Raw genomic sequence first — 21,966 nt, 5'->3', positions numbered from 1 at the left:
GTGGTGAATATTTTCTCGATGCTGGATTTTTTTTCATCAACACTCTAAGATGTTTCCATTTGGAGAGATATATTTCTTAGCTGGAAGATTCCTTTTCCGGGTACTGTGATCTTGGTTGGGCTGATATAATAATAAGTTTTCAATTCAAATAAAAAAAAAGAATCGAGCCATTCATAGACACTTTCATGATAAATTTTAAAATCCATTTTTTATGGATCCTAATCGAGACCTGGCCTCCCTTAGCTCGTCTCTATCTAACACCCATTCGTTCACAACAAATTTTGAAGCCCTTTTAATTTTCTAGCCCTTCAGTCTTACTGAAAGGAGAAACTGAAGAAGTGACCGTAGAATAGTCTTTTACGCATAACACAACATTATAAGGGTTCAAAAGAACACACAAATCCAACTGATTATTAAAGTGTACTTTATTAAAATCAGATGAGGATTCTCACTGTAATAACGAACGAAAGCAAGTTTTATATACTATCAATTATATAAATAACTTAAAATGAATGTGTTATATACAACCTAAAATATTAAAAAGTATAGCACATTGTATAGCTCTATATTATTTGGCATACAAAATATTTCTCGCTCATGGTTTATTAAAAGTTATCACATATAATAAACAAAAATAGCCTAATTTTTAAACAGATGGGTTTGTGATATAACATATACTATTAGTTGAGTTACAAAAACACTGGGATATAACATCTATTTGCCATATAAAATTACGTAATTTTCTTCCCCCCTCCTCGCCCCATCAAAAATACACCTTTATTAAATAAGCAGTAAATATTCAAATCAGAATTGAACGTATAATTTGATGAAGCTGAAAGTGCAGCAAATTCTAATGGCTCAGTGGAAAGCAATCAATAATGTATTGATCAGTTTATAAAATGCCAGGACAATGTCTCTAGGGAATCATACCATCACATGGTTTACGTCATTTTCACCTCATTCGAAAAAAAAAAACACTTTCATTCATGAAATCTACACAATCAACTCGAAATTAGTAGGAAATCTACATATATAGTATAGTAATAGATATGACTAAGTGATGAATCGAGAAAATATATACAATTTCTATAGCGTTCATCAAAGAGAATTCTGTTCGTTTGTTCTTCCATGTGCAAAATGTTGGAAACAACAATGACGAATATATACATGTTCGGTTAAAATATTTAACTCTCATAAAGTATGCAACCACATGACGGGTTAAAAAAGAACAAATTAACAAATATATAAAAATTTAATGATAGAAAATGTTCTAATCTAGGAAATAATTTCGTGTGTCAACAAATTTGCAGACACATAACAAGAAGCGCTTTCTAAATTCCCTTTCATACTATTAACAATTCCTGTCACTGGCTAAAACAGTTCATTCTCAAAGATTTAAACACACCTTCGTCTCTTGAAATTTTAAGATGAAAAATTCCAAATGTAGCAAGTGCATTTATATTACGAAAAAACATCTTCACTATACTTTTAAGAAAATGTAACAAAAAATAAATACATTTTTCATTTTACTCCAAAATGAAAATGCAAAATTCATAAACAACAATTTTCCTTTGAATTCACTATGAAATATTATTGGCGACTAGAACAAGTATTTTTTCGATTAATGAAAAAAAGGATTTTTTCCCATGAACATGTGATTCAGCAAAAGGAGATGGAAGTATGTTGTCAAAATAAAAATGTGATATGTTTGAGCTTTTTTTGGAATATACATCAAATTACTTGTCTACTCATAATTTCAGTATTTTATAGCGAAGAGAATGTGTGTGTTTATCATCAAACGTTTTTTCCGTTGACGCACTGATATTCTATTCTCAAATAAATACAACAAAGCTCTGCAAAACTCATAAATTATAATTGCGCAAAAATACTCAATTTTTTTCGTCAAAGAAATATAAAAATATTTATTATCTATTGACTCATATCACAAATAATGTATACATAATGTATAAATAAGAATAATAATAACTTAGTGAATTCTGTCTCATTGGAAATTAAATTCTCGTTAATGAACCACTTCCATTTCATTTCAACGTATATTAGTAATTGTCTTCCATCCGATTATATTTTTGAAAGGTTTAGAAGAATAATTAACCATTATCTGTACAGAATATCAGTGATTAAAATTATCTTCGAAACTGTTTGAACTCAAACATCAAGCGGTACATTCTAAAAAATTTACATGTTCTCACAATTTACTCACGGCCAGGACTAGCTAGTAGCGGTGTTTTTGGGACTGGTGGGTACTGACGTATTTTGCTCCACTCGATTGATGTATAAGTGGAGTAATTTCACCTTACTTGCGCTAAGCTTGCTGATGTATTCTCCCAGTCGTTCTTCACCTACAGCCTTATAAATTGCGACCATACAGAAAATAGAACTTTTTCTAACTGGACTTTCGACATGATCTGTTCCCTGTAAACAGAATAAAATTAGTAAATGTAACTTTTCATAGTTTTTAACTGATCCCACCTTGATTAGTCCTGGCATAATTTGTTCAAGGTATTCATCCTTAAGTTCATGTGGATTCGATTCCACCAATTTCGTTAGCATTTTTATAGCACCTAACACAGATGGATATGGACTTGTAAGAATTATAGGTGCTAGTGTACTGACCACTACGTTGAATGGACACACACTCATGGCAGCTGCCGTTATCTCGGCCATTTTCACAACCTACGAAAAGTTTAAAATATTCAATAAAATAGTGATATAACAATTGAAAGGAGAGCCAAATATTACCTCTCTCTTTTCATGACAATGCGCCTCCAATACTCTCAATGTTAACAATTCAACAAAATTCCTCCAATATTCTCTCAAATCTTCACATTTGAATATGGCAGTTAAGATTTGTAAAACTACAACTTGCGTCATATAGTTACCCTTTTCATTCAAGTGATCCAAGAATATCCTCAACAATTTTCTGAAATAAGAATGAATTTGAAAAGGTTCATCACGGATGAGCGACGAAATTACTTGAAATTGATCTTGATGCTCTCCGTTTGTCCTTTTTGTATCAAGTCGATCAGTTGTGCCATCAGTTCTCTTTTTTCGTAGGCAGGAGTAGGATTGCCGATCACACAAATTTCTAAGATACTCCTTACAACGTCTGTACAGGGAATTCCTGAATGGTGGTGAGGAAAAAAATGAACATGTAATTGCTACGAAAATTATTTTGAATATATACGGGGTGTTTCCACCATGAGCTGGACAAACATATATAGTCAGATCAGATCAATTGAAATATTTTTGCCTTATGATGTATGTACAGCACAAGCGAGATACAGGGTGCTTGAGGTCATTTTTCAGCAATAGTTTAATGAGTGTGGCGAATATTTGGAAGGCTGCTGAAAGCTAATTCAAATTTTTAATTCACTGTATAGGTACATGAAAGAAAGCAGTGATGTTCGATTCTTGTCAAGTTTTTTTACCTAAATTTTTAGAAAATCGGGTATATTTGAAGAATTAAATCCAATTTGGCAACTGACAGAAGAAATCTTGAGAAAAATTAATCTCATCTAAATTACTCAATATATTTGTTCAGTTCATAGGGAAACAACCTGTAGGTATATGTGTTAAAATTGTCTCACCCAAACTTCTGAAGCCATTAGATTCAGTTTTAGAGTAACCGTTCACATTACAATATGGCAAAGAATGAGAGCCGGACTTCAGAGACAAATCCTCCATTTTTTCTTCCAGTGCAACAATTTCTGCCTTTTCATTTCCCAAGGACATTTGCGATATTCCCGAATCTTGCGAAGTGGTATCTCTATCTCTATCCAGCTTAGTTCCTATCCGTAAAAAAAGGATTTCATTAAAAAAATCTATATTCCATTCAAATTTATTTTAGCAGTCGGTTGGCTATGAAATAATTTTCTCAAGTTTTTGTAACTATAACCGAGTAAGGTTGGCACTCATGAAATGTCGTTAATGTCATAACGCCGTTGCCACAACTAATATCAATTTTTATTACGAAAATGCCGAAAATGATTGAAAAAAGAGACAAGGTTTCAGGAAGTGCTATTTAGAATTCAGGTCCGCTCATTCAAAAAGTTTTACCCTGATATTCTAAAATCCACAATACGTCAGACGGTAGCGAACATATTCAATGTAAGTGAATTTATATAATGTTTCATCTGAATCTAAACGACTTATATTTCAGCTGAATATTTTCAAGATCAGAAGGGATGAAGAGGATGACAAAGAATTTCCTTCTATTAGGAAACCCAAAAAAGTGGTTGCATTTGAGAATTTTATGTTTGAGTGAATTAATGAGAAAAGTTTACTACAGGATTTTCGATGAATGTCATCGTAGAATAAGTTCCCGAAAATTGATTTTTGTATTCTACATTTCACTTGTCCTCTACATTATAAATGTCTTAATGTACCAATAAATGCCTCATTATTATTATTATATCAATGTATTAAGATGAACAGCCACAAATACGCGCCAGTTGTCCTGTCAATTGTTTATTCATGTGAAATTTTTGTTCAAAGGTGAAGTTCATCTTGACTTGAAACTTCCTTTAATTCCTTTTACTTCCATTGATGCAAAATGATTTTTGTTGAAGAATTTAACATTCTTGTAATTATTTGATAATTCCTTTGAGAGATACCCATTCCCAACCACTGCATCATATGAATTTCATCTTCGGGTTAATATTTTTGAAATCTACAACAGATGTAACTTATTCAAACTTTAGTCAAAGAAGATAACGAACATTAACTCTCCTCAAGCTAGTGCATATTATGATATTATACTGATCTCTTGTATTTTCCATGCAAAGAACTGGATTTGGTATGCCTTCAATCAGTTTGTAAAACTTCAATTATGTTCGTCACATATTTTGCGAAGAGATTCGACATTGTGATAAAATACGTAATAACAAAAACTTTCACGTAGAACGGACAACATAGCGTTGATTTAAAACCTAAAAATGTTTTGACAAGCGTCATAACCCCACATTTTCGTACTATACAGAGTGACATGTGTCAAATTTCCATGGCCAACCGAGTGCTAAAATAAATGTGAATGGAGGCCAAACGCCTAGACGTGTTGGCCAATAGATATACATAATAAATGAAAAAACTGCATAGTATGGAACTGCAAATGAATTTGTGTGTTTCTTCGCGTTGATAGTTCCATACCATGAAAGTAATTTTTGACCATCATAACAAACAATTTCGCACTTCTCACCTAAAGTTTCGTAACTATAGTTCTGGATTTCCGTAGTCGTTTTTCTCAAACTCCGATATATCTCTTCCTGGTCGAAACCATTCCTGTTAGGGGGAGTACTTGGGGAAATGGCCTTCGGACTCGCTCCCACCAAGGGGCTACTGGGTTCGCTGCTATTCGAGCTCTTCCTCATATGCGAATTCACAATGCTGGAAGCAACATCTTGCACGTCTCTAGGCAGTTCCGACAGCATCATGGTCACCTGCGACGTATTACAGTTCCACATGGCGACTATGCAATTCCTAGCGGCAGTTCGTAATTCCGCCGACTTGGAATCCTGCGAGAAAACAATGATCTTCTGCAGAGCCTGCGGGGCGGGCGCTTGAAACGAGAATTCGCTAGAATCTATCGAATTGCACAGCGTCGTAAGGTAGTTGAGCACCACGGTCTTAACCTTAGCGTTCGGGGTTTGAGTAGAATCGACCAGGAATCTGTACACGTTGGAAATCAGCAGAGGTATGGGAAAGTTCGATCTGACGATATCAAGCGTGGCCATGAGTTTGCTCTGGACCGAATTCAGTAGTTCTGTGCCTATCTTCAGAAACACCCTCTGAAGCAAGACATAGATCCAATAGTGGAGGTCGTTTTTGTATATTTTGATCACTTCATGGAGTGTGTCTAAGAACAGGCTTAATCCCTTAGTGTGAGCATCCATGAACATCTTGGTGAAGATTTCTGTGAGGTGCTTCAGTTCGGCTTGTTTGATCACTTTGTCCGAACTCATGTAGTGTTGCAACGATATTAGTCCATCTTTCCTTTCTTGCCATATCGAACTCGTGCACAGTGCGATTATCTCGTTGATGTCCTGAAGGAAGAACACAATCATGATTATAATAAGAGGAAAATTGTAATTCCTAATAATAGATCTCATTTTCAAATATCAGAAAGAACGATAAATTTTGAAATTCATCTTCAGTTGACCTGAAGATGCTATTGTGATAGCGAAACCGTTCTCGTGATTTAAAAACTCATTTTGGGAGAATCGTATAATCTGTTTCAAGTTCAATTATGGATCTAGTATCGGCCACATCAATTCAATTACTATAGTTCTCACAAAAGTATTTTTAAACTCTTCAATATATTTTAACCTTCAGGTTTCACCATTACTTTGCCAAAAAAGGTAGTCGAAAACACGATTTTTAGAACGTTTTTTTGGAAATAATCAACCAAAACAAAGACAACAATACAGGGCGAGTATTTGATTAGTACAAATATTTTAGCTGTAGATTCTTGAGGACAAAAGAAACACTTTTTTCCTATAACATTTTTTCCAATTCGGCCTTGATAAAAAGATATAGCCATTTTGAGTTTTCATAATGATCCATGGCACCCCTGGAGAAACAAAATTCCCTTCAAAATAACAAGCTAAATCTATGACAATACACATCTGTGGATCTTTTAAACAGAGTTGTATTCAACCAAAGTACCGAATTTTCCGAATATCACAGATATTTTTTTATTTTTGAACATCAAATCAGTAGAAAACGGCGCATTATTCGAGAAAATATGAGGAATACTTTTATTTTACAAAATGTTCAAATAGTCATTAGATAGCGTCCAACTTAGTTTTAAGAGTTGGGTTCTTTGAATTTTTTATATTTTTATGGTACGTAATGGTCATAATGGGAAAACTGGAAGACGTAGGTGACATCTTGTATAGGGAACTCTAACGATTTGTCAAAATTAGCTAAGTGTTCGCTGTCGTGGGGCACACAAGCTTTTCCCTCCATTGATTCGCGTGCTGTTTTGGTCGAGTATTGTGTTTTGTGCATGTTTTTGGAAAAAATGTTCATCCCGACGTTAGATTAGAGTGATAAGACTATAGCTTTTTCAGAAATGCCTCTTTATAGTGATAATAAAAAGCTTTGTGTGCCCCACGGTAACGAACAATCAGCTGATTTTGACAAATTGTTAGAGTATCCTATTCGGAAAAGATTAATCAATTAAATGAAAACTATATTCCGAAATTCATTGCATTCGATAAAACCGTTTGTGACGTTTTGTTACATTTTTATGGTTTTTCAACAGCTTGTATCTTTCAAATCGAGCCGATTTAGAAAAAGTGTTGAAGGAAAAGAGTGTTTCTTTTGACCTCAAGAATCTACTGTTGAAATATTTGTACGAGTCAAAGACTCATCCTGTATAATACCTACCTTCCATCTCCCTAGGGTCAATTTCACCGAACGGCAATTAACTCCGCTTAACTAAACTCAGATTAAAATTCAAACAAACAGTTTCTAACATGGACATCTGCAGTGAATTGAGGAAGACAAAGAAACCACAAAACACTGAGACACCCCATTTTAACTGAAGTTAATATGCGTAATCGACATAAATCGGAAAGTGTCTTTCCTTAACGCCAGTTATAGTCCATTCAGGAATGATTGACATCTCGGGTGGCTATGGAAAATCGAATTTAAGTTGGTAATAGCTCATATGTTGAGATTTTGTTTTGAGGAATTCATGTTGTTATTGTGAATAAACAGTGATCTATAGTCCTATGATGTGTGAATCTATGCACTGACCGACGATAATTTGAATTTTGTACTGCTATTAATGTTCTTAATTTAATCGTACAATTTTGAATGGTGATTAACATGCTCTGAATTCAAATATTTCTCGTTTTCAAATACTTGTCTAAGTTATATTTGCATATTCCTGTTCTGTGCGTGAAACTACAGAAATTATTGAAGATATTTTGTGATCGGATATTAAGCTTCGTCTGGATTTTCAAGACCTACTGGGATGTCAACCATTCTTGAATGGACTATACGTCTAATCTCGTTGGAGAAATTGGCCCTTATGGTTGTATTCTGCTTTTCATCCATAAGTTACAAATCTGTAGCGTACGATCGATCTGTAAGTGTTCGATTGCAATTCTGGAAATGTTCCTGTTACTATCTTCTTTACAGTGTTACTTTTGAACTACTTATCGTAAATAGTAACGGATTCCTGTAAGCTGTAGACCACTAAAAGCGTCCAGAATTGCAATTTTCCTGTAAGCTTATGAAAAGTTACAGATTGGCTTACACTTGAAAGCAGAATACCACCATTAATCGCAGTAGATTCAAGATTCTTCATATTTTTAGCGATGATAGAAAATTGTTAATCAGTGTGTGACAAAACTTGAATTTCAAGTTATTCATTCAACTTTCATTCGAAAATTCATCAAGAAAAAGTACTTACTTGACTTGGTTCCCAGTCCCTACCAGACAGCCGTTGTTGGGAACCACTCCAAGAATACGACTGAGGTGAGAGAATAATTACGATTAACATTGACACATGACACTGGATCAAGGACAATCAGGTGGTAAAGCAATATTAGCCACATATTTCATGCAGCATTTTCTAACATAATCTGATTATTTAACTTACGTCACATGGCCTCTTGTAAGAATCGAATGAGCGTTCAGAACACACGCTGGAAGTTTCAGATTCGTCCGAATGCATTCCTCCGTCCATTGAACGCATGCTGACTTTTCGCGGAGATCTATAGGCATCTGCCGAGTCATTCTGGAAAATAAATTACAAAACTTCAAAAATGCCGAAAGTGTTAGACAAAAGGCAAAGAAAAAGTATCAGGAACAACTATTCAGAATTGAAATTTGCCATTCTAATTAATTATGTCCCCCACATCCTTCCAAATTAATTTATTTTCTGAAGAAATACTTAATGCTTTGACACATTTCGCCCTATAGAGTAGAATGTGTCAAATTTCCAAGGCCAACCTTATTTTATAAAAATGAATGGGCTATAGGCGACATATCTGTCTTCAAGCAGATGTTTCTACCAGGAAAAATCAAGGGATACTCACGAATGCGTCCGCCAACGCGTTTTCAGCTTCCCTACTCTGCTGTAGTATTTTTTGAGCAAGAACAGGTCTAGAAGCAGGACTGAGAGGAGGTCGATCACTCCTGTTCCTAAATCTACTCAGTGAACTTCTGTTGGGACTAGTTTCTCTCGATGTATCTCTGGAGGTGGTTGTCGATCTAGGTATACCAGAAGATAACCTTCTAGGTCTGGAAGAATCGTGATCTGAGCCCCTATACAGGTATGCCAGTCTTGAGCTAGGAGATGCTGACCTACTTGTTGCTGCAAGTCGAAATATTTACACAATAAGTATAAGCTTTTTTTTTTCAATTATACCTCATTCTAACTTAAATCTACTTACGTTGCGATTGAGAACTGCGGTTTTTCGTCCTAGGTGTTCTTTCAGGAGACTGAGTAACTGCCAAATCAGAGGGTTTTCTTGGTCTTGCTACACGAAGATAAAAATTGTAAAATTAGTAATAAAAAATGTTTGAATCATATAATGAATTCATTATGACTTATTTACTGTACCAGTATACAGGCTGTCTCAACTAAATTGTTCCGCCCTAAAACAATTTTTTTCCAAAACTGTTTCAATCTAGCAATTTTTATACAGAGGACGTGATTTGGTTGCCACAGCTGTCCCCAAGTGTTTGACATAAACTGCTGTATCCGAACAATTTTGAAAAATGCATATGGAGGCAGCTTGTTCACCTGGCATAACCTGTATACAGGGTGAGTCCACACTGCTCGATCAGTCGATAACTCTTAGAAATTTTCGGCTAGGAGAATGATTCAAATTCTGGCCGAATCGACTGTCTTTTGGACAACCTGTATAGTGACCCAAAAGAAGAAGACTTGAAAACTCCTCGTGAATCCAATAAAAACAATAATACATTCTTTTACCCCATAATATATCTAAGGATTATCGGCTGTTTGAGCACTGTATAATTCCAGCAAAGAAATTTGTGTTCATCATGATATACAAGAATTCAATTCAGAACTCACTCAACATTAACGCTTCAAATGAGAGTTATGGGATCAAAAGAAATGCAAAGTTCAAAAGGACTCAACTTCAGTGTTTTGAGTGAGTATCCTCAGATCCTTTGAATTAATTTCCTATCAGATCGAAATTCCACATCAGATAAGTAGTAATACATGCAAAAAAGATAATTTCTATATTCTCATTTTGTTACAGAAAATTCGAACTTATTTCAAAGGACCAATTAAATTGTAAGTTATTTTTAAATACCTTGATGAGAAGCAACGTCTCCATCTACAAGACAAGAAAGCAACAACAAGTTAGTAGGTATACCACAGCATTCAAAAAGCCAATTGAAATTAATAAGCTATCTAAAGAAACTCCCAACCCCTCTGGGCTACCTATAATGAACTATTTTATTTGTTTCACCTTCTTTGTTAAAATTTCTACTGCAAAACTTATTAAAAGCAAGCAAAAAATTTATGAAATGACAACTTTTCTACTAAAACTAATGGTTTCTCAGATATTTCAAACGAATATGAAAAGCTGCTAGTTAAATCTTTCAAGCAATTTTTTTTATAAAGAACTTTTAAAATTTGGTGTATGAATTCTCATAAATAGAATTTAGTTTAGAGCGAATAAAAAGTAATGCACAAAATTCATATCTTCAAGATTTATAATTTTTTTTTAATAGTAAATATCGAAAATGTGAATTTTGTGCATAACTTTTTGCTCACTTTGTATAGATAGATTCACTCATAACAGATCAATATTTTCGCGGATTAGCTAAATCTTTGTTGATTGCTACCAATCTTTTTGGGGAAAAAAATAGCAGAACTACCTCTACTTCCTACTAATGGGGTAAGGATGGAATGAATTACTGATCAAACTACTACAATAGGAAGCATAATAGTTGTTACTTACGTAAACTAGCTGTACCAGATGCTATTTTATTTCTAGCCATTGCGGCATATTGGGCCCTTGCCTTAGCCCTTTGAGCTGCTTGCAGATCAATAGCAGAATTGCTGCGCAGACCTTTCCTTCCTGAATCTGTTGATAAATCGAATGAGAACTCGATGCTTTACAGAATAGCAAAAAAATTAAATAATTACAAAAATGACTAAAGTAATATTGACAGAAATTATAATCCATGTAATAACATGCAAATGTCAATAATTGATATATGAAAAATAAATAACTGGGTAAGAGGAAAAAATGCAGCTTTATGACCCTTACTACTGTCTCTATAGATGGGTATGCCACTACGCTGTCTATATGACTTTGGTAGCGATGGAACTCTTTGCAAGCCCCCAGCACTACTTTCACTAGCAGATAGGTTTTCAGTACTTCCTATTAGTCCGAATGAAGCAGCATAGCAATATAAAATACTCATGAAATGACTGAACAAATAAATATGATAAAAATCGTTGTTCATCTTTAATGTGTGTTTTAACACACATATGGCTATGCAAGATAATGAAGGAATTCGGACTGCCAGAAGTCTATATTTAGAAAATACGACAGAGAACATGTCCACATCGAAGCAGAGTAGCGACATAGTCGTTGATCTCATCAGTATCGCATAACTCAACCAACGATGCCGATCAAGTGAAGCTGTGGGCCTTTAGTTCAAGTCAATCCCCTTTAAAATCTACTTCTACAAATGGTATACTCTGAATATAGACTTCTGCCACTCCAATTTCTTTTTAGGTTCATATTTCTTTTCAAAATGATGGTAAAGAAAATTTTTTTGGTTATTATCAAAATTACGTTATTCCATATAATTCATTATTTGGGACATCATCAGTCACTTGTTAGAAATAATTTTCGCAACAATCAATCAGTATATGAAATTTTTTATATGACATAAGAAAAGTTGTGGTCATACCTGCTGTACTTGAAGTATGCCTAGTGTATTGCCTAGGCGGTTTGAATGCACTGCTAAGATTATTATGGGAGGAACTAGCAGACACTGACGGTTCACCTTGAAGTGCTCGTCTATAGCTGAGCTCTAAAGACTGAAGTAATATTTCAGCTTGATCAGGGAAATGTTCGCGAAAACCATAAAAAGCCCTAAAAAGAGCAAATAAAAACACCTTTTTTTTTTAAATAATCATTTACTCTTACTTTCTGGAAAATACTCTGGCCTCGGGATCTGCATCAGCAACTCCTTTTTTGAGGGCTTCCTGCAGGAGACCAATATGCCTCTCCAGAGAGTTCGGAGGCCAATTTGTCAGAATGTGCTCCAAAAATTCGCAGCAACTCCTACGAATATCTTTACTTTTCGAATTCACAGCGTTAGATGTTAAAATTGGTATTAATCGGGAATTATGGGAGCTTTGAATTATGAAACGAATCGTTACTGCTCCAGCAGTTGCCATAACCTGAAAAAGTTTGATAATAGTGATGGTGGGATACAAATACATAGAACCAATAAATTGGTACTACATTGTATACAACATATTAGAACTAGATTAAAAGCACATTTCTTCTTTCAAATCTTGAAATGGAATCAATTTGATAACCTGACGAGCAAAAAATTCCAAAAGGCCTCCAAAACTAAGTAGATGCTTACCTTAGCAGAATTCTGTATGAGATTTATCAGAGGCGGCATCAACAATTCTGTAGCCTTATCAAACTTATTTCCAAGATTTTGAGCAAGATACGCGATGGAGATGCAAGCCTCCCGGACCACTTGGGACCTCAAGTCTTTAATCGTTGATTGCAATGGAATTTCCAATTGTTTTAGACCAGTGAAGAACTCATCGTAGCTGGTTGCACCCGCCTTGACTAGAGAACGAATTTTTTTTAGCTAAAAAATAAAACGAGCCATTTTTTTCATCTGGCACAAATATTCTAGTACGTACAGCGTCTTGTCTTTTATTCCATTCTTTACTGGAATCGGATATTGTGTCCTGTATGTTCCGTAAAATTTCTGTAACTTCCCTGGAGGAAAATATCTGTACCGTTGGAACATCATCGAAGGAGCGAATAAATGTGTCTTCGTCCACTGCTCCAGCTGAGAAAAAAATTTATCGTAAGAAAACATATAACTGGTGGGCTAACACTCAATTACCTGAATTTGCACTAGATGGAGTTATTAGACTTCGTTTCATAGAGCTACCTAAAACAGACTTTTTAACAGGAGCAATAGGCGTTGAAAGCCCCACTCTATCCACTTCATCCACTGAAAGATAAAGAAAGAATTTGAATTTATAACGTGTTTTCTGTAAAATCGCTATTGAAAGGAATAAATGAGAACTTGATTGATTCACTCACTTTCAACACTTTTAGAGGCAGTGATCATCAATTCCCCACTACATTTAACTTCATCAAATCTTGCACACAGAGCTGGCCACTTTGATGCGGGGACTAGATTTCGCCTTTGCAAATCCACCCTAAGCTTTTCGCCAACGTGTTTATATAGATCAACTATCGTTTGGAATGCTGTGTCTCTCACAGTGGCTGTGGGATCCGATAAAAGCTTCACTATATCCGGAATGAATTTGTTCAATGTTAAGGAATGGGTTCCGTGCCTGCAATGCATAAATTATTATTTATGGAAATAAAATTCGGAAGCTGTGGCCAGGTTGGCCCCCAGCACTAGGTCCGCAATGTACTTACTCATTCAAGGTATTAACAAGACATCTTAAAACTTCTTCTCTAATTTTGGCATTCTTGTGTGAAAAACAAGGAGTCAATTTTTCCAGTAGGGTCTGTGGAGAAAGCACGTTTCTTTCCAATAGTTTTAATATGAGAAGTTGAGATTTTTCCCGAACTGTATCTTTGGCGTCGCCCAATCTGTCAATAACGTTTGGTAGAACCGTCTGTATATATGGTCTGAAGTCTGTTCCAAGCCTATCGATCAGATAGGTCATAACCTCTATGCCATTGCTGGATACCTGCAAAAAAGTAACGGTGAGGTAGGTATTTAAATAAAATTCAGCAAGAAATCAAGACAATTCAAGGGGAGTAAAAAAAGAAATTCAAACGCTAAAATGTCCAATTATCGAGATTGCATTTAAAAGTCTTTCAGCTGAACTTACCTATCCTGGTATCCTGAACCGAAAATTATTTTAGGATAAGAGCGTAGTAACAAAAAAAATCGCTTTTAAAATGAATGAATTCGATTTTGAACGTGCCCAGAAGATTACTCACTGTAGAAAGGTATTGAATTCCCAATTCTCTTTCAAACTCCAAATCTTCAGGCGATTTGACCATTTTCTTGAGAATACAATTTTTCTTTGGTAATTCACTCGAAGTGAAATAACTGTCAGTGTCAATTGGATTTATGTGCAGCTTGAATACACTGCTCAGCGATAGATAAGGGTATAAATTTCTATTGATATGTGGCTTTTATTGCTAAGTTTTCTTGAACATCTGTTATACATCCGTTCTTTCAGGATATTTAGAGTTGTTTTTGTCATATTGTATATTGTTTTTTTTTTACTTCATCAAGCTCTCACCCTCTGAAATCGATTAATTGTTTCTGCAGATGGTTGCATAAAAACCAGGTGGTATTTCTCTCCAACTAATTTTTTTACGTTCATTCATCATTAGGTATTCCGAATTTCAATATATAGCTTTTGTTTAAAATTCGGATAACCAGCAAGTTCGATAATAATCGCAAGACGTGTCGTAATTGACAAATACATTATCATTTCAATTTTCAAAACGAAAAACATCTCGTAACTGGTTATTATTCTATTTATAAACGGCTGACGTTCGACAAAATTACAAGGTGAAGGTATTTAGGAACCTCCATCGGCTATGCCTTTTAGCTGATAATGATAAGGACTAAGGAGATATTCTATGTAGAAATTTTTTATATTCGTAGCGAATTCAGGAAAAATCTAATGGTTCTATGCAGAGGGATGACTAGGAATAATCATTTATAAGTTTATAATTTTTCCTACAAGTTATTTAATTGAGTAACAATGAGTAATAAACGTTTGCCTTCAAACTCGTAATCGTCAAACTTTAGTGTAATTTTCTTATTTCCTCGATAATTTTTATGTATCATTATCGTCCGATAAATTATTACCACATAGGCTGTCCAACAATTGATAGGGTTTACATAATAGAGTATGTTTAGTTGATACTCTAGTTTTTTTTTTCAGAAACCCTAATATACAATAAGCGCCCCAATTTTGAAATTCCATTACTTCTTTGGTACTCGGAAACTACTTTACATGCTATAGAAAGTATTATTTTGGCAACATATATTTCGAATTTTGAGAGTAGGCCATTGGTACCTTCGGAGATGGGATTTTTCCAAAGATTCTTCATTGGAGTAATGCAAGAATAATATGGATGTCTTACATCTTATGATCCAATTCAGATCATCCCATTGAGACGATAGGAACAATAGAAATTTCCATCTACCGTATGAAAAAATGCATTTATCCACTCAACTATTAAATTAGCTCTCCTGTTCAAATAATCACGCCTATATTAATAAAGGTATATGCATTCATAGAGATATTACATCACCGGCTTTGATATCTAGTAGTTGTGATGAAAGTAAAGCTATATAGGGATTGAAAAATCTAGTAAGGAAAAGGAATGGAAAGCCATAATCGTTAATAAACAACTATGTCGAACAAACTCCTTGTTCTTATAACAAAGTCAGAAATAGAGTTAACCTTCAACGACGGTTTAAATGTTTCCGCGAATTTTCGCATATAATTTTGGAATTGATGTCCATTTCGAACACTTTCCATAAAGTTGGGCGTACAGTAACGTTCAGTTAAGATTGATTCGATAAATTCTCAGTATTCTCTGTGGAGTAGTTATTTCGAAAGAAGAATGTCTGCTTTATTTGATTTCATTTCTGTCAGTTTTCTTATTTCAAAGAAAAAATTGATTTTCAGGTACCGAGGTACAGAGCTGCATTCAAGCAGGGCTACTCAAAAAAATATATGAAACACCCACACTATTTTTACACGGCAAGGAATTACCCCAGAATTTTGTTAGCAACTATTCCTTTACGCTCTGTATTCATTTCTTCAGTCATGTAGTTTTTTCTATACTGTACCAAACATAATGATAATAATTGTATTTTGTGTTGCGACTCTAAGGTCAAAGTTCAACAATCCCAAATAACACATAATCGTGACACAGAAGAAGAAGCTTCTATTCGCATCTAAATTGATGTCCCTGGAAAATTCACAATATATTATACGTAACTGCATAGTAAGTAGATGGATTGCACCTTCTGCAGCTCACAAGCGTTCAAAGTTATGTCGTTGGTATGTTAATATAAGTTTTAATAGATAATTCGTAATGTACTTCAAGAAAAGTACTGTTGACCCTCGTTGTTTATTTCACTCGAACCGGTACATCTGATATACAGAGTCATTTGTGAAGTGAGCTGCATCTCAATAAAGCAATTTGTGAGAGGCAGCCACAGTTGATTGTAGATTGACAGTAATCCTTGTGATCTGTTATATGAAAATATTGAATGCCTCGATTAGATTTGATGGATATCCCACAAAAACTAATATTTATCTTTCTATATGAAACGTATGTAAAGAGAATGATTAAAATTAAACTCTGCTGCTCCTAACTGAAAGGTTTCGGTCTAATTTCATAGAATCTTAAAAATTCATGACCACTGCGATGTTACAATCGTCTATAAAAACCCTGTATAACTGATAGGTCCTTCCAAGGTTATATTGAAGAAAAATCGATTAATTGATAAACATATTGATCGTCAGAGGGCTACATTGAGTCAATATTGACGAAAAGAAGGTTGAAGACCTTTGCCAAATATTTAGTTAATAATATTGATCTTTTGAAAGTTCCTTTAAAAGATCCACCAACTCTGGTATTGAAAAATAAAGTATTTTAATACTTTCAAACGAAAGGATCCTTCTTCCTAGTAGTTTTTGTCCTTTATGGGATGGGTGCCGTATGTTTGTTCTTCAGTCTTAAAACTTAATAAATAAGTATGAAATATTATACAGGTGTCTTTTAAAATTACAAATTATTTTAATATCTATAGTGGCCGAAAATTTTTAAATTCTGTCATGTTTAGTTCAAAAGCCAAAGGCGATGTATCTAAAGAGGATCTTTGAATCTTTGATGTGGCAAATATTAATAAAGACCCTAGAATAAGTATATTTTCAACACTACTTCGAATACCAGAGCCAACATCGTAACTCTTTATCCCAAGCCAAGCAATATAGCTAGAAACATCTTAAGGCCATGAATTAAGGCTCTTTATAGCTTCTTTTACAGGCTCACCGATTACACAAGTCGCATAGGTCTCAAAGAAGTCATCCTTGAGTTTATCACCGGCAAGACCAAAAAATCACAATATTACGAGCACTTTGACTCACAAGAAACGACTGGTAGATGCGGTCACATATTAGAGCGATTTTACGGGAGGATCTAAATATACGCCGGTCTATTTGGGTACCGGGGACATTTTCGAAATTAAAAAACTCGGTGCATTTCTCCCGTTGCTCTGCGACAGCGTTACGTGCAAATAAACAAAAATAAAAACATTGGCCAGAGGACAACTCCGGAGTTGTCTAAAGAGATGGGCGTGAGGGGCAAATTTAATGTTGTTAAGGGGGGTCAGGAACCAACGAACTTCATGCTTTACTACTACAGGAATTTTTGGATTTATTACTGTGGGGATATAGTAGAATATTTGAAGAAAATGCAGAGTAAGGAGAACAACCAGTATTAAGTCTTCTGACTTATCAAGTAGTTCTAGATCTTCGTGTACGGTTTCTCGACAACAATCCACTACCGTATTTACACTTCTGTACATCCTATTTACTATTTCTCTAAAGGACAAACCAGCCTCGCCTTACTATGTTTATATGGTTGAACAACTATGTGTTTCTTATCCTGACTTAAACAAATATAATGCTAGAATAGAATTTTCCAACTTATTTCGCTGTATGAACGATTTGTTTATCTCTGGAGAAGATGAAGTGGATAGGCCATCAAGATCACGTGATTTTACCCCGTTAGACCTTTCGCAGTGGGGTCTTCACAAGTCACAGGTCTATACCACTGATCGGCCAATGCTCTAAGTCAAAATTGATGGAAAATCCTGCACTGCCCGTTACACTTCGATGCATGACATCGATGAATCATCGTTTCACCGATAATAACCAATAATTTCATTTGAATTAAAGACGTCCTCATCATATTGATTGATTAATTGAAAGGCACCGATATACTGACCTTGAAATTGCTGCTCTGCATCCATGGAATGAGCAAGTCGACTAACTGCCCGATGTCCTGACAAACAATTGGGTTCGACAGATCAGCAAGAAAAGCCAGGAGGTCCGCGCCCACTTGCTGCCTCAAACGGGTATCGTTCTTTGCCATATGGGGCAAAAACCCGTCCAGGTCGCGGGGGCATGAATATGCCATCGCGACAACACTGCGAATAATAAAAAAATAGGTTTTATTTAGGTTATTCCAAGTATAAAGATACATCTCAATATGTACAGGGGGTCCCAGCGAAAATGGAGCTAAAAACATTTTGTAGTTGGGACGATATGATTTGAATTATGTGAGAGGGTTTGCGTGGATGGTTTAGATTCACTAGGTGGCGTTGCAGTCGAGATTCCGAAACTGTTGTTACGATTTTGATGAAATTTTTATGTCTCAAGTGAGGCTCTTCATGATTCAGATTCACAATTTAGCCCGATAGTTGACGTTGCTGTTGAATAGGGAACACTCCTTCTGACAAAAATCATGTATTTTTTATGAAATATCTTTGAAACGTCATATTCTGAAATAACCATTTCAACCGTTTCACAAAAAAATTTCTTTTGAGTACTTAAAAATGAAAAATTAAAATGGGTATTTAAAATTGAAAGCGTTTCGTTTCTATTGCACAAGTTGGCAACATCGACTGAAATATGCGTTGATAGTAAAGGACAACAAATACACTATCTTGATGAGATAGACAAGGATGGCTGTCTATGAAGTCTGCAACGAACGAGGAAGGTCGTAAAATTTTATGGGATTTTTATGGCCGGTTGCTGTTGAGGCTCGCCAGTGAGTATGCGCCTTATGATGGCTGTAAATCTACAGTTGTTATTTTATGAACGAGCAATTATTCCTTTTATTTTCTAGTAGGCGCTGTTGCCAAATCGTAAACTAGAAACAAAGGGATTCAAATATTAAAACCTCATATTTGAAGAATGATTTTGAATAGTTTCAATTTGCCTTATTGTTAGTAGCCACAGCCACCCTTAATAAAAAGATAAATAATCAATTATTCCTTTCACTGTTTCAATAGGAATAAATTCTCATCCGAGTAACAATACAATTCGAGGAAAAACAACAACAAAAAAAGGGTTCATTGACAACATACATTCATATTTATCGACATAAAAACCATCTCTTATAGTGGAACAAAAGCTCGATGAACTACTTTAGAAACAAGGAACATTTTCACCAGAAAAACCCAATTCTCCGAGGGATCAATCCAAAACTGAATGGAAACCCACCAGGGAAATTTTCCTAACGTCGCAAGCCTCGTCGATACCAACAATCCGTTCCAAAGATATACAATTTAATTCGTCCGTATCAAATCTAATTACATGGTAATAATACCATTACGGACTAGATTAAGGAGAGACTGGCATAACGATGTGGCCAAGCTCCTGCTAACAGTGACGTAATTGTTTAATCTATGCCTCGATTCTTTCTCTCCCATAAAAAGAACAAGTCAATGGTTTCGCAGGTTTCTGTTACCATTCAGACGGAGTTGTTTGCGTAAATAATAAAGCAGGTAGAGTTCGGAATATTATACGTGCATATTGTATTTGGGCAACAGCGGAACGTTGATTAATCACCTAACTTCGGGAAACGATGCTTTACATCTTGTAAAGATTTTTTAACATCCTGAAAAAACTACAATTTTTTGAATGAGAATTATGGAAATGATGATATGAAGAACGATGCAAATATTACACTAGAGATAATAATTCTCATGACTTCGAAATATGCAAGGTTTAGTATAATGATTAGCAAATTTCAATGGAAAACCTTCATCGACTACCTAGTAGGGAGAGCTACATCCCCAAGAATATGAACAGTAACGTCAGTAACAGAAGCGAGAACAGTAGCCCTGTGACTACTCCACTCAAAGATCGTTGAATTTCATTTTCAGAAATGTTCGACTTGTGTTTCTCAGGTCAAAAGTTTGTCAATAAAGCAGATTGTATTATCCTCTAATCGTTTAATTCTATTGTGTACAAAAATATTAGTAAATCATTCAAACTAAATGTTCGAATTAAGCCCCTACAACAAACGCGATTCAAAGTGAAAACTATTAGCTTTCTCTATATTGATAAAATGAGCTCAAAGACGAAACAATATTTCGAAATATATTCGACGATGATGAAAACTTAAATAACAATTCACTCATGACACTCTAGATCTGACTTGAATTAAAGTCTACAATAAATAGTTCACTACGATGGAAAATATTCAAAGAAAAAAGTCGTTAGCGCGGAAGGTTGTTGTAAAACACACTAGATGAACGCTAACTTATCCACAACAAGGCGGAGAAAATTGCCTTTGCAGTTGCAGAAACAAGAAGATGACAAAAAACCAGAAAACCGTAATGCGAATTACTTATGATTTGCCTGAATATCCCACCTTTAATAATCTTTAACAGTCCCTACGCAAACCAAAGAAAATAAACTATAAGTACACACAATAAAACCTCCAAATTTTACAAGAATAACTCTCCACTTTTCGCTACATTCTAAAAAAAATTTGATGACCTTAGCAAGTTCCAACTTGAAAACTTAAGTTAATGTAAATGGTTAAGAAGTGTTAAATTTTCAACCTTCAAAATCGACTAAAGACAAAAGCTGGCAAGATTGTTGGCGAATGATCAGATGATACCAACTCGCATCAATTTTACAATTTTTTCCACTACTTTTGAAGAAAAGGCAGGCGGACGAATTTTTTATCCCTCAAATGAAATCTGCACGACAAAAGACTGTAAAAATATCAGAGGGGGTTATAATTTTTTCGTGTTCGAATCCAAGGTTTATTATTGGATATAACTGAGCGAAATCTATAGCTTTCATATAAATAATAATATTGAGAAAATATAAACAACCTGATATCTGCGAATTTAATTAGTATTTAATAAATATGGAATTTTGGTTGGGTCAGTGCACATGATAAAAGCGAGATAATATTGAGTAAGCAAAAAATTCAACATCTGCAATAACCCTACCTATAGATGTACACAATTATTACGCATAGGGTGCAAGTTTTTGAATGACATAACTTTTTGCAGATAATTATAAATATGCGGAGAAATCATTAAAATTTGTTTCAGATTATACAGCATTCAAGGAAAGATCCAAGAGTCACCTACATCGAAATTGCAATGTTTTTCGTTTCATCAACATACCTAGTTTACATATATGTATCGTTCGAATCATCTCTCAATTATAGATCATGAATATAATTATGTATTACTTTTGCGAAGAATATTCATTTGATTAATCAAATTGTCTGATTAATGAGCTCTAGAAAGGGTAATATGAGTGCAATTTTATTAGAAAAAGCAGTTATATGCATACAGACTGGCAGATTGGGGAACACCTTCAACCAATGAATAACAAAGGTCCTAACATACCTCTAACGTCAATTCCCCAAGAAAAAATAAAAATGAAGCCCAATAAAACTTCTAAACACTTCAATTAACTATTAATATTCGATAACTCGCATAAAAACTCAAATATTTATTTCACTTCACTGTGTAGCCATCTTTATCTTGCCGATCATGAAAATTGAACACAGAAAATCAAATTCAATAAACGTCAAAAATGAACAGAAAATGCAGAAAAGCTTTCTGTTATGATGATACAATCCCATTTTGGCGGATATTCCCAGTGCAAACAGATACTTATATATA

The 21,966-nt window shown here is 34.7% G+C and overlaps 1 protein-coding gene across 5 annotated transcripts; it reads right to left on the bottom strand.

Moving 5' to 3' along the window:
• Positions 1–407: 407 nt before the first annotated feature.
• LOC123306883 (CLIP-associating protein) lies at positions 408–21,848 on the bottom strand. Of its 5 annotated transcripts, XM_044889066.1 has the most exons (21): positions 21,688–21,847; positions 18,252–18,453; positions 13,671–13,948; positions 13,326–13,582; positions 13,123–13,233; positions 12,914–13,065; positions 12,622–12,858; positions 12,174–12,430; positions 11,935–12,119; positions 10,971–11,096; positions 10,317–10,340; positions 9,426–9,512; positions 9,069–9,346; positions 8,630–8,767; positions 8,441–8,500; positions 5,216–6,059; positions 3,609–3,809; positions 2,995–3,142; positions 2,761–2,941; positions 2,491–2,694; positions 408–2,433 (listed from the first exon to the last, which is right to left on the bottom strand). In XM_044889066.1, exons 2-21 carry the CDS (start codon positions 18,441–18,443, stop codon positions 2,230–2,232), a joined length of 4,164 nt encoding a protein of 1,387 aa, XP_044745001.1. In that variant the 5' UTR covers positions 18,444–18,453; positions 21,688–21,847; the 3' UTR covers positions 408–2,229. The 5 variants fall into 5 exon arrangements, with proteins under 5 accessions (XP_044745001.1, XP_044745003.1, XP_044745002.1 ...); XM_044889068.1 differs by lacking the exon at positions 8,441–8,500 and having other exon boundaries at positions 21,688–21,848; XM_044889067.1 differs by lacking the exon at positions 10,317–10,340.
• Between the last annotated feature and the right edge of the window lie 118 nt (positions 21,849–21,966).

This window comes from Coccinella septempunctata, chromosome 2, assembly GCF_907165205.1.
Source record: "Coccinella septempunctata chromosome 2, icCocSept1.1, whole genome shotgun sequence".
Taxonomy (NCBI): domain Eukaryota; kingdom Metazoa; phylum Arthropoda; class Insecta; order Coleoptera; family Coccinellidae; genus Coccinella; species Coccinella septempunctata.
This window is presented reverse-complemented; position numbering and strand designations above follow the sequence as displayed.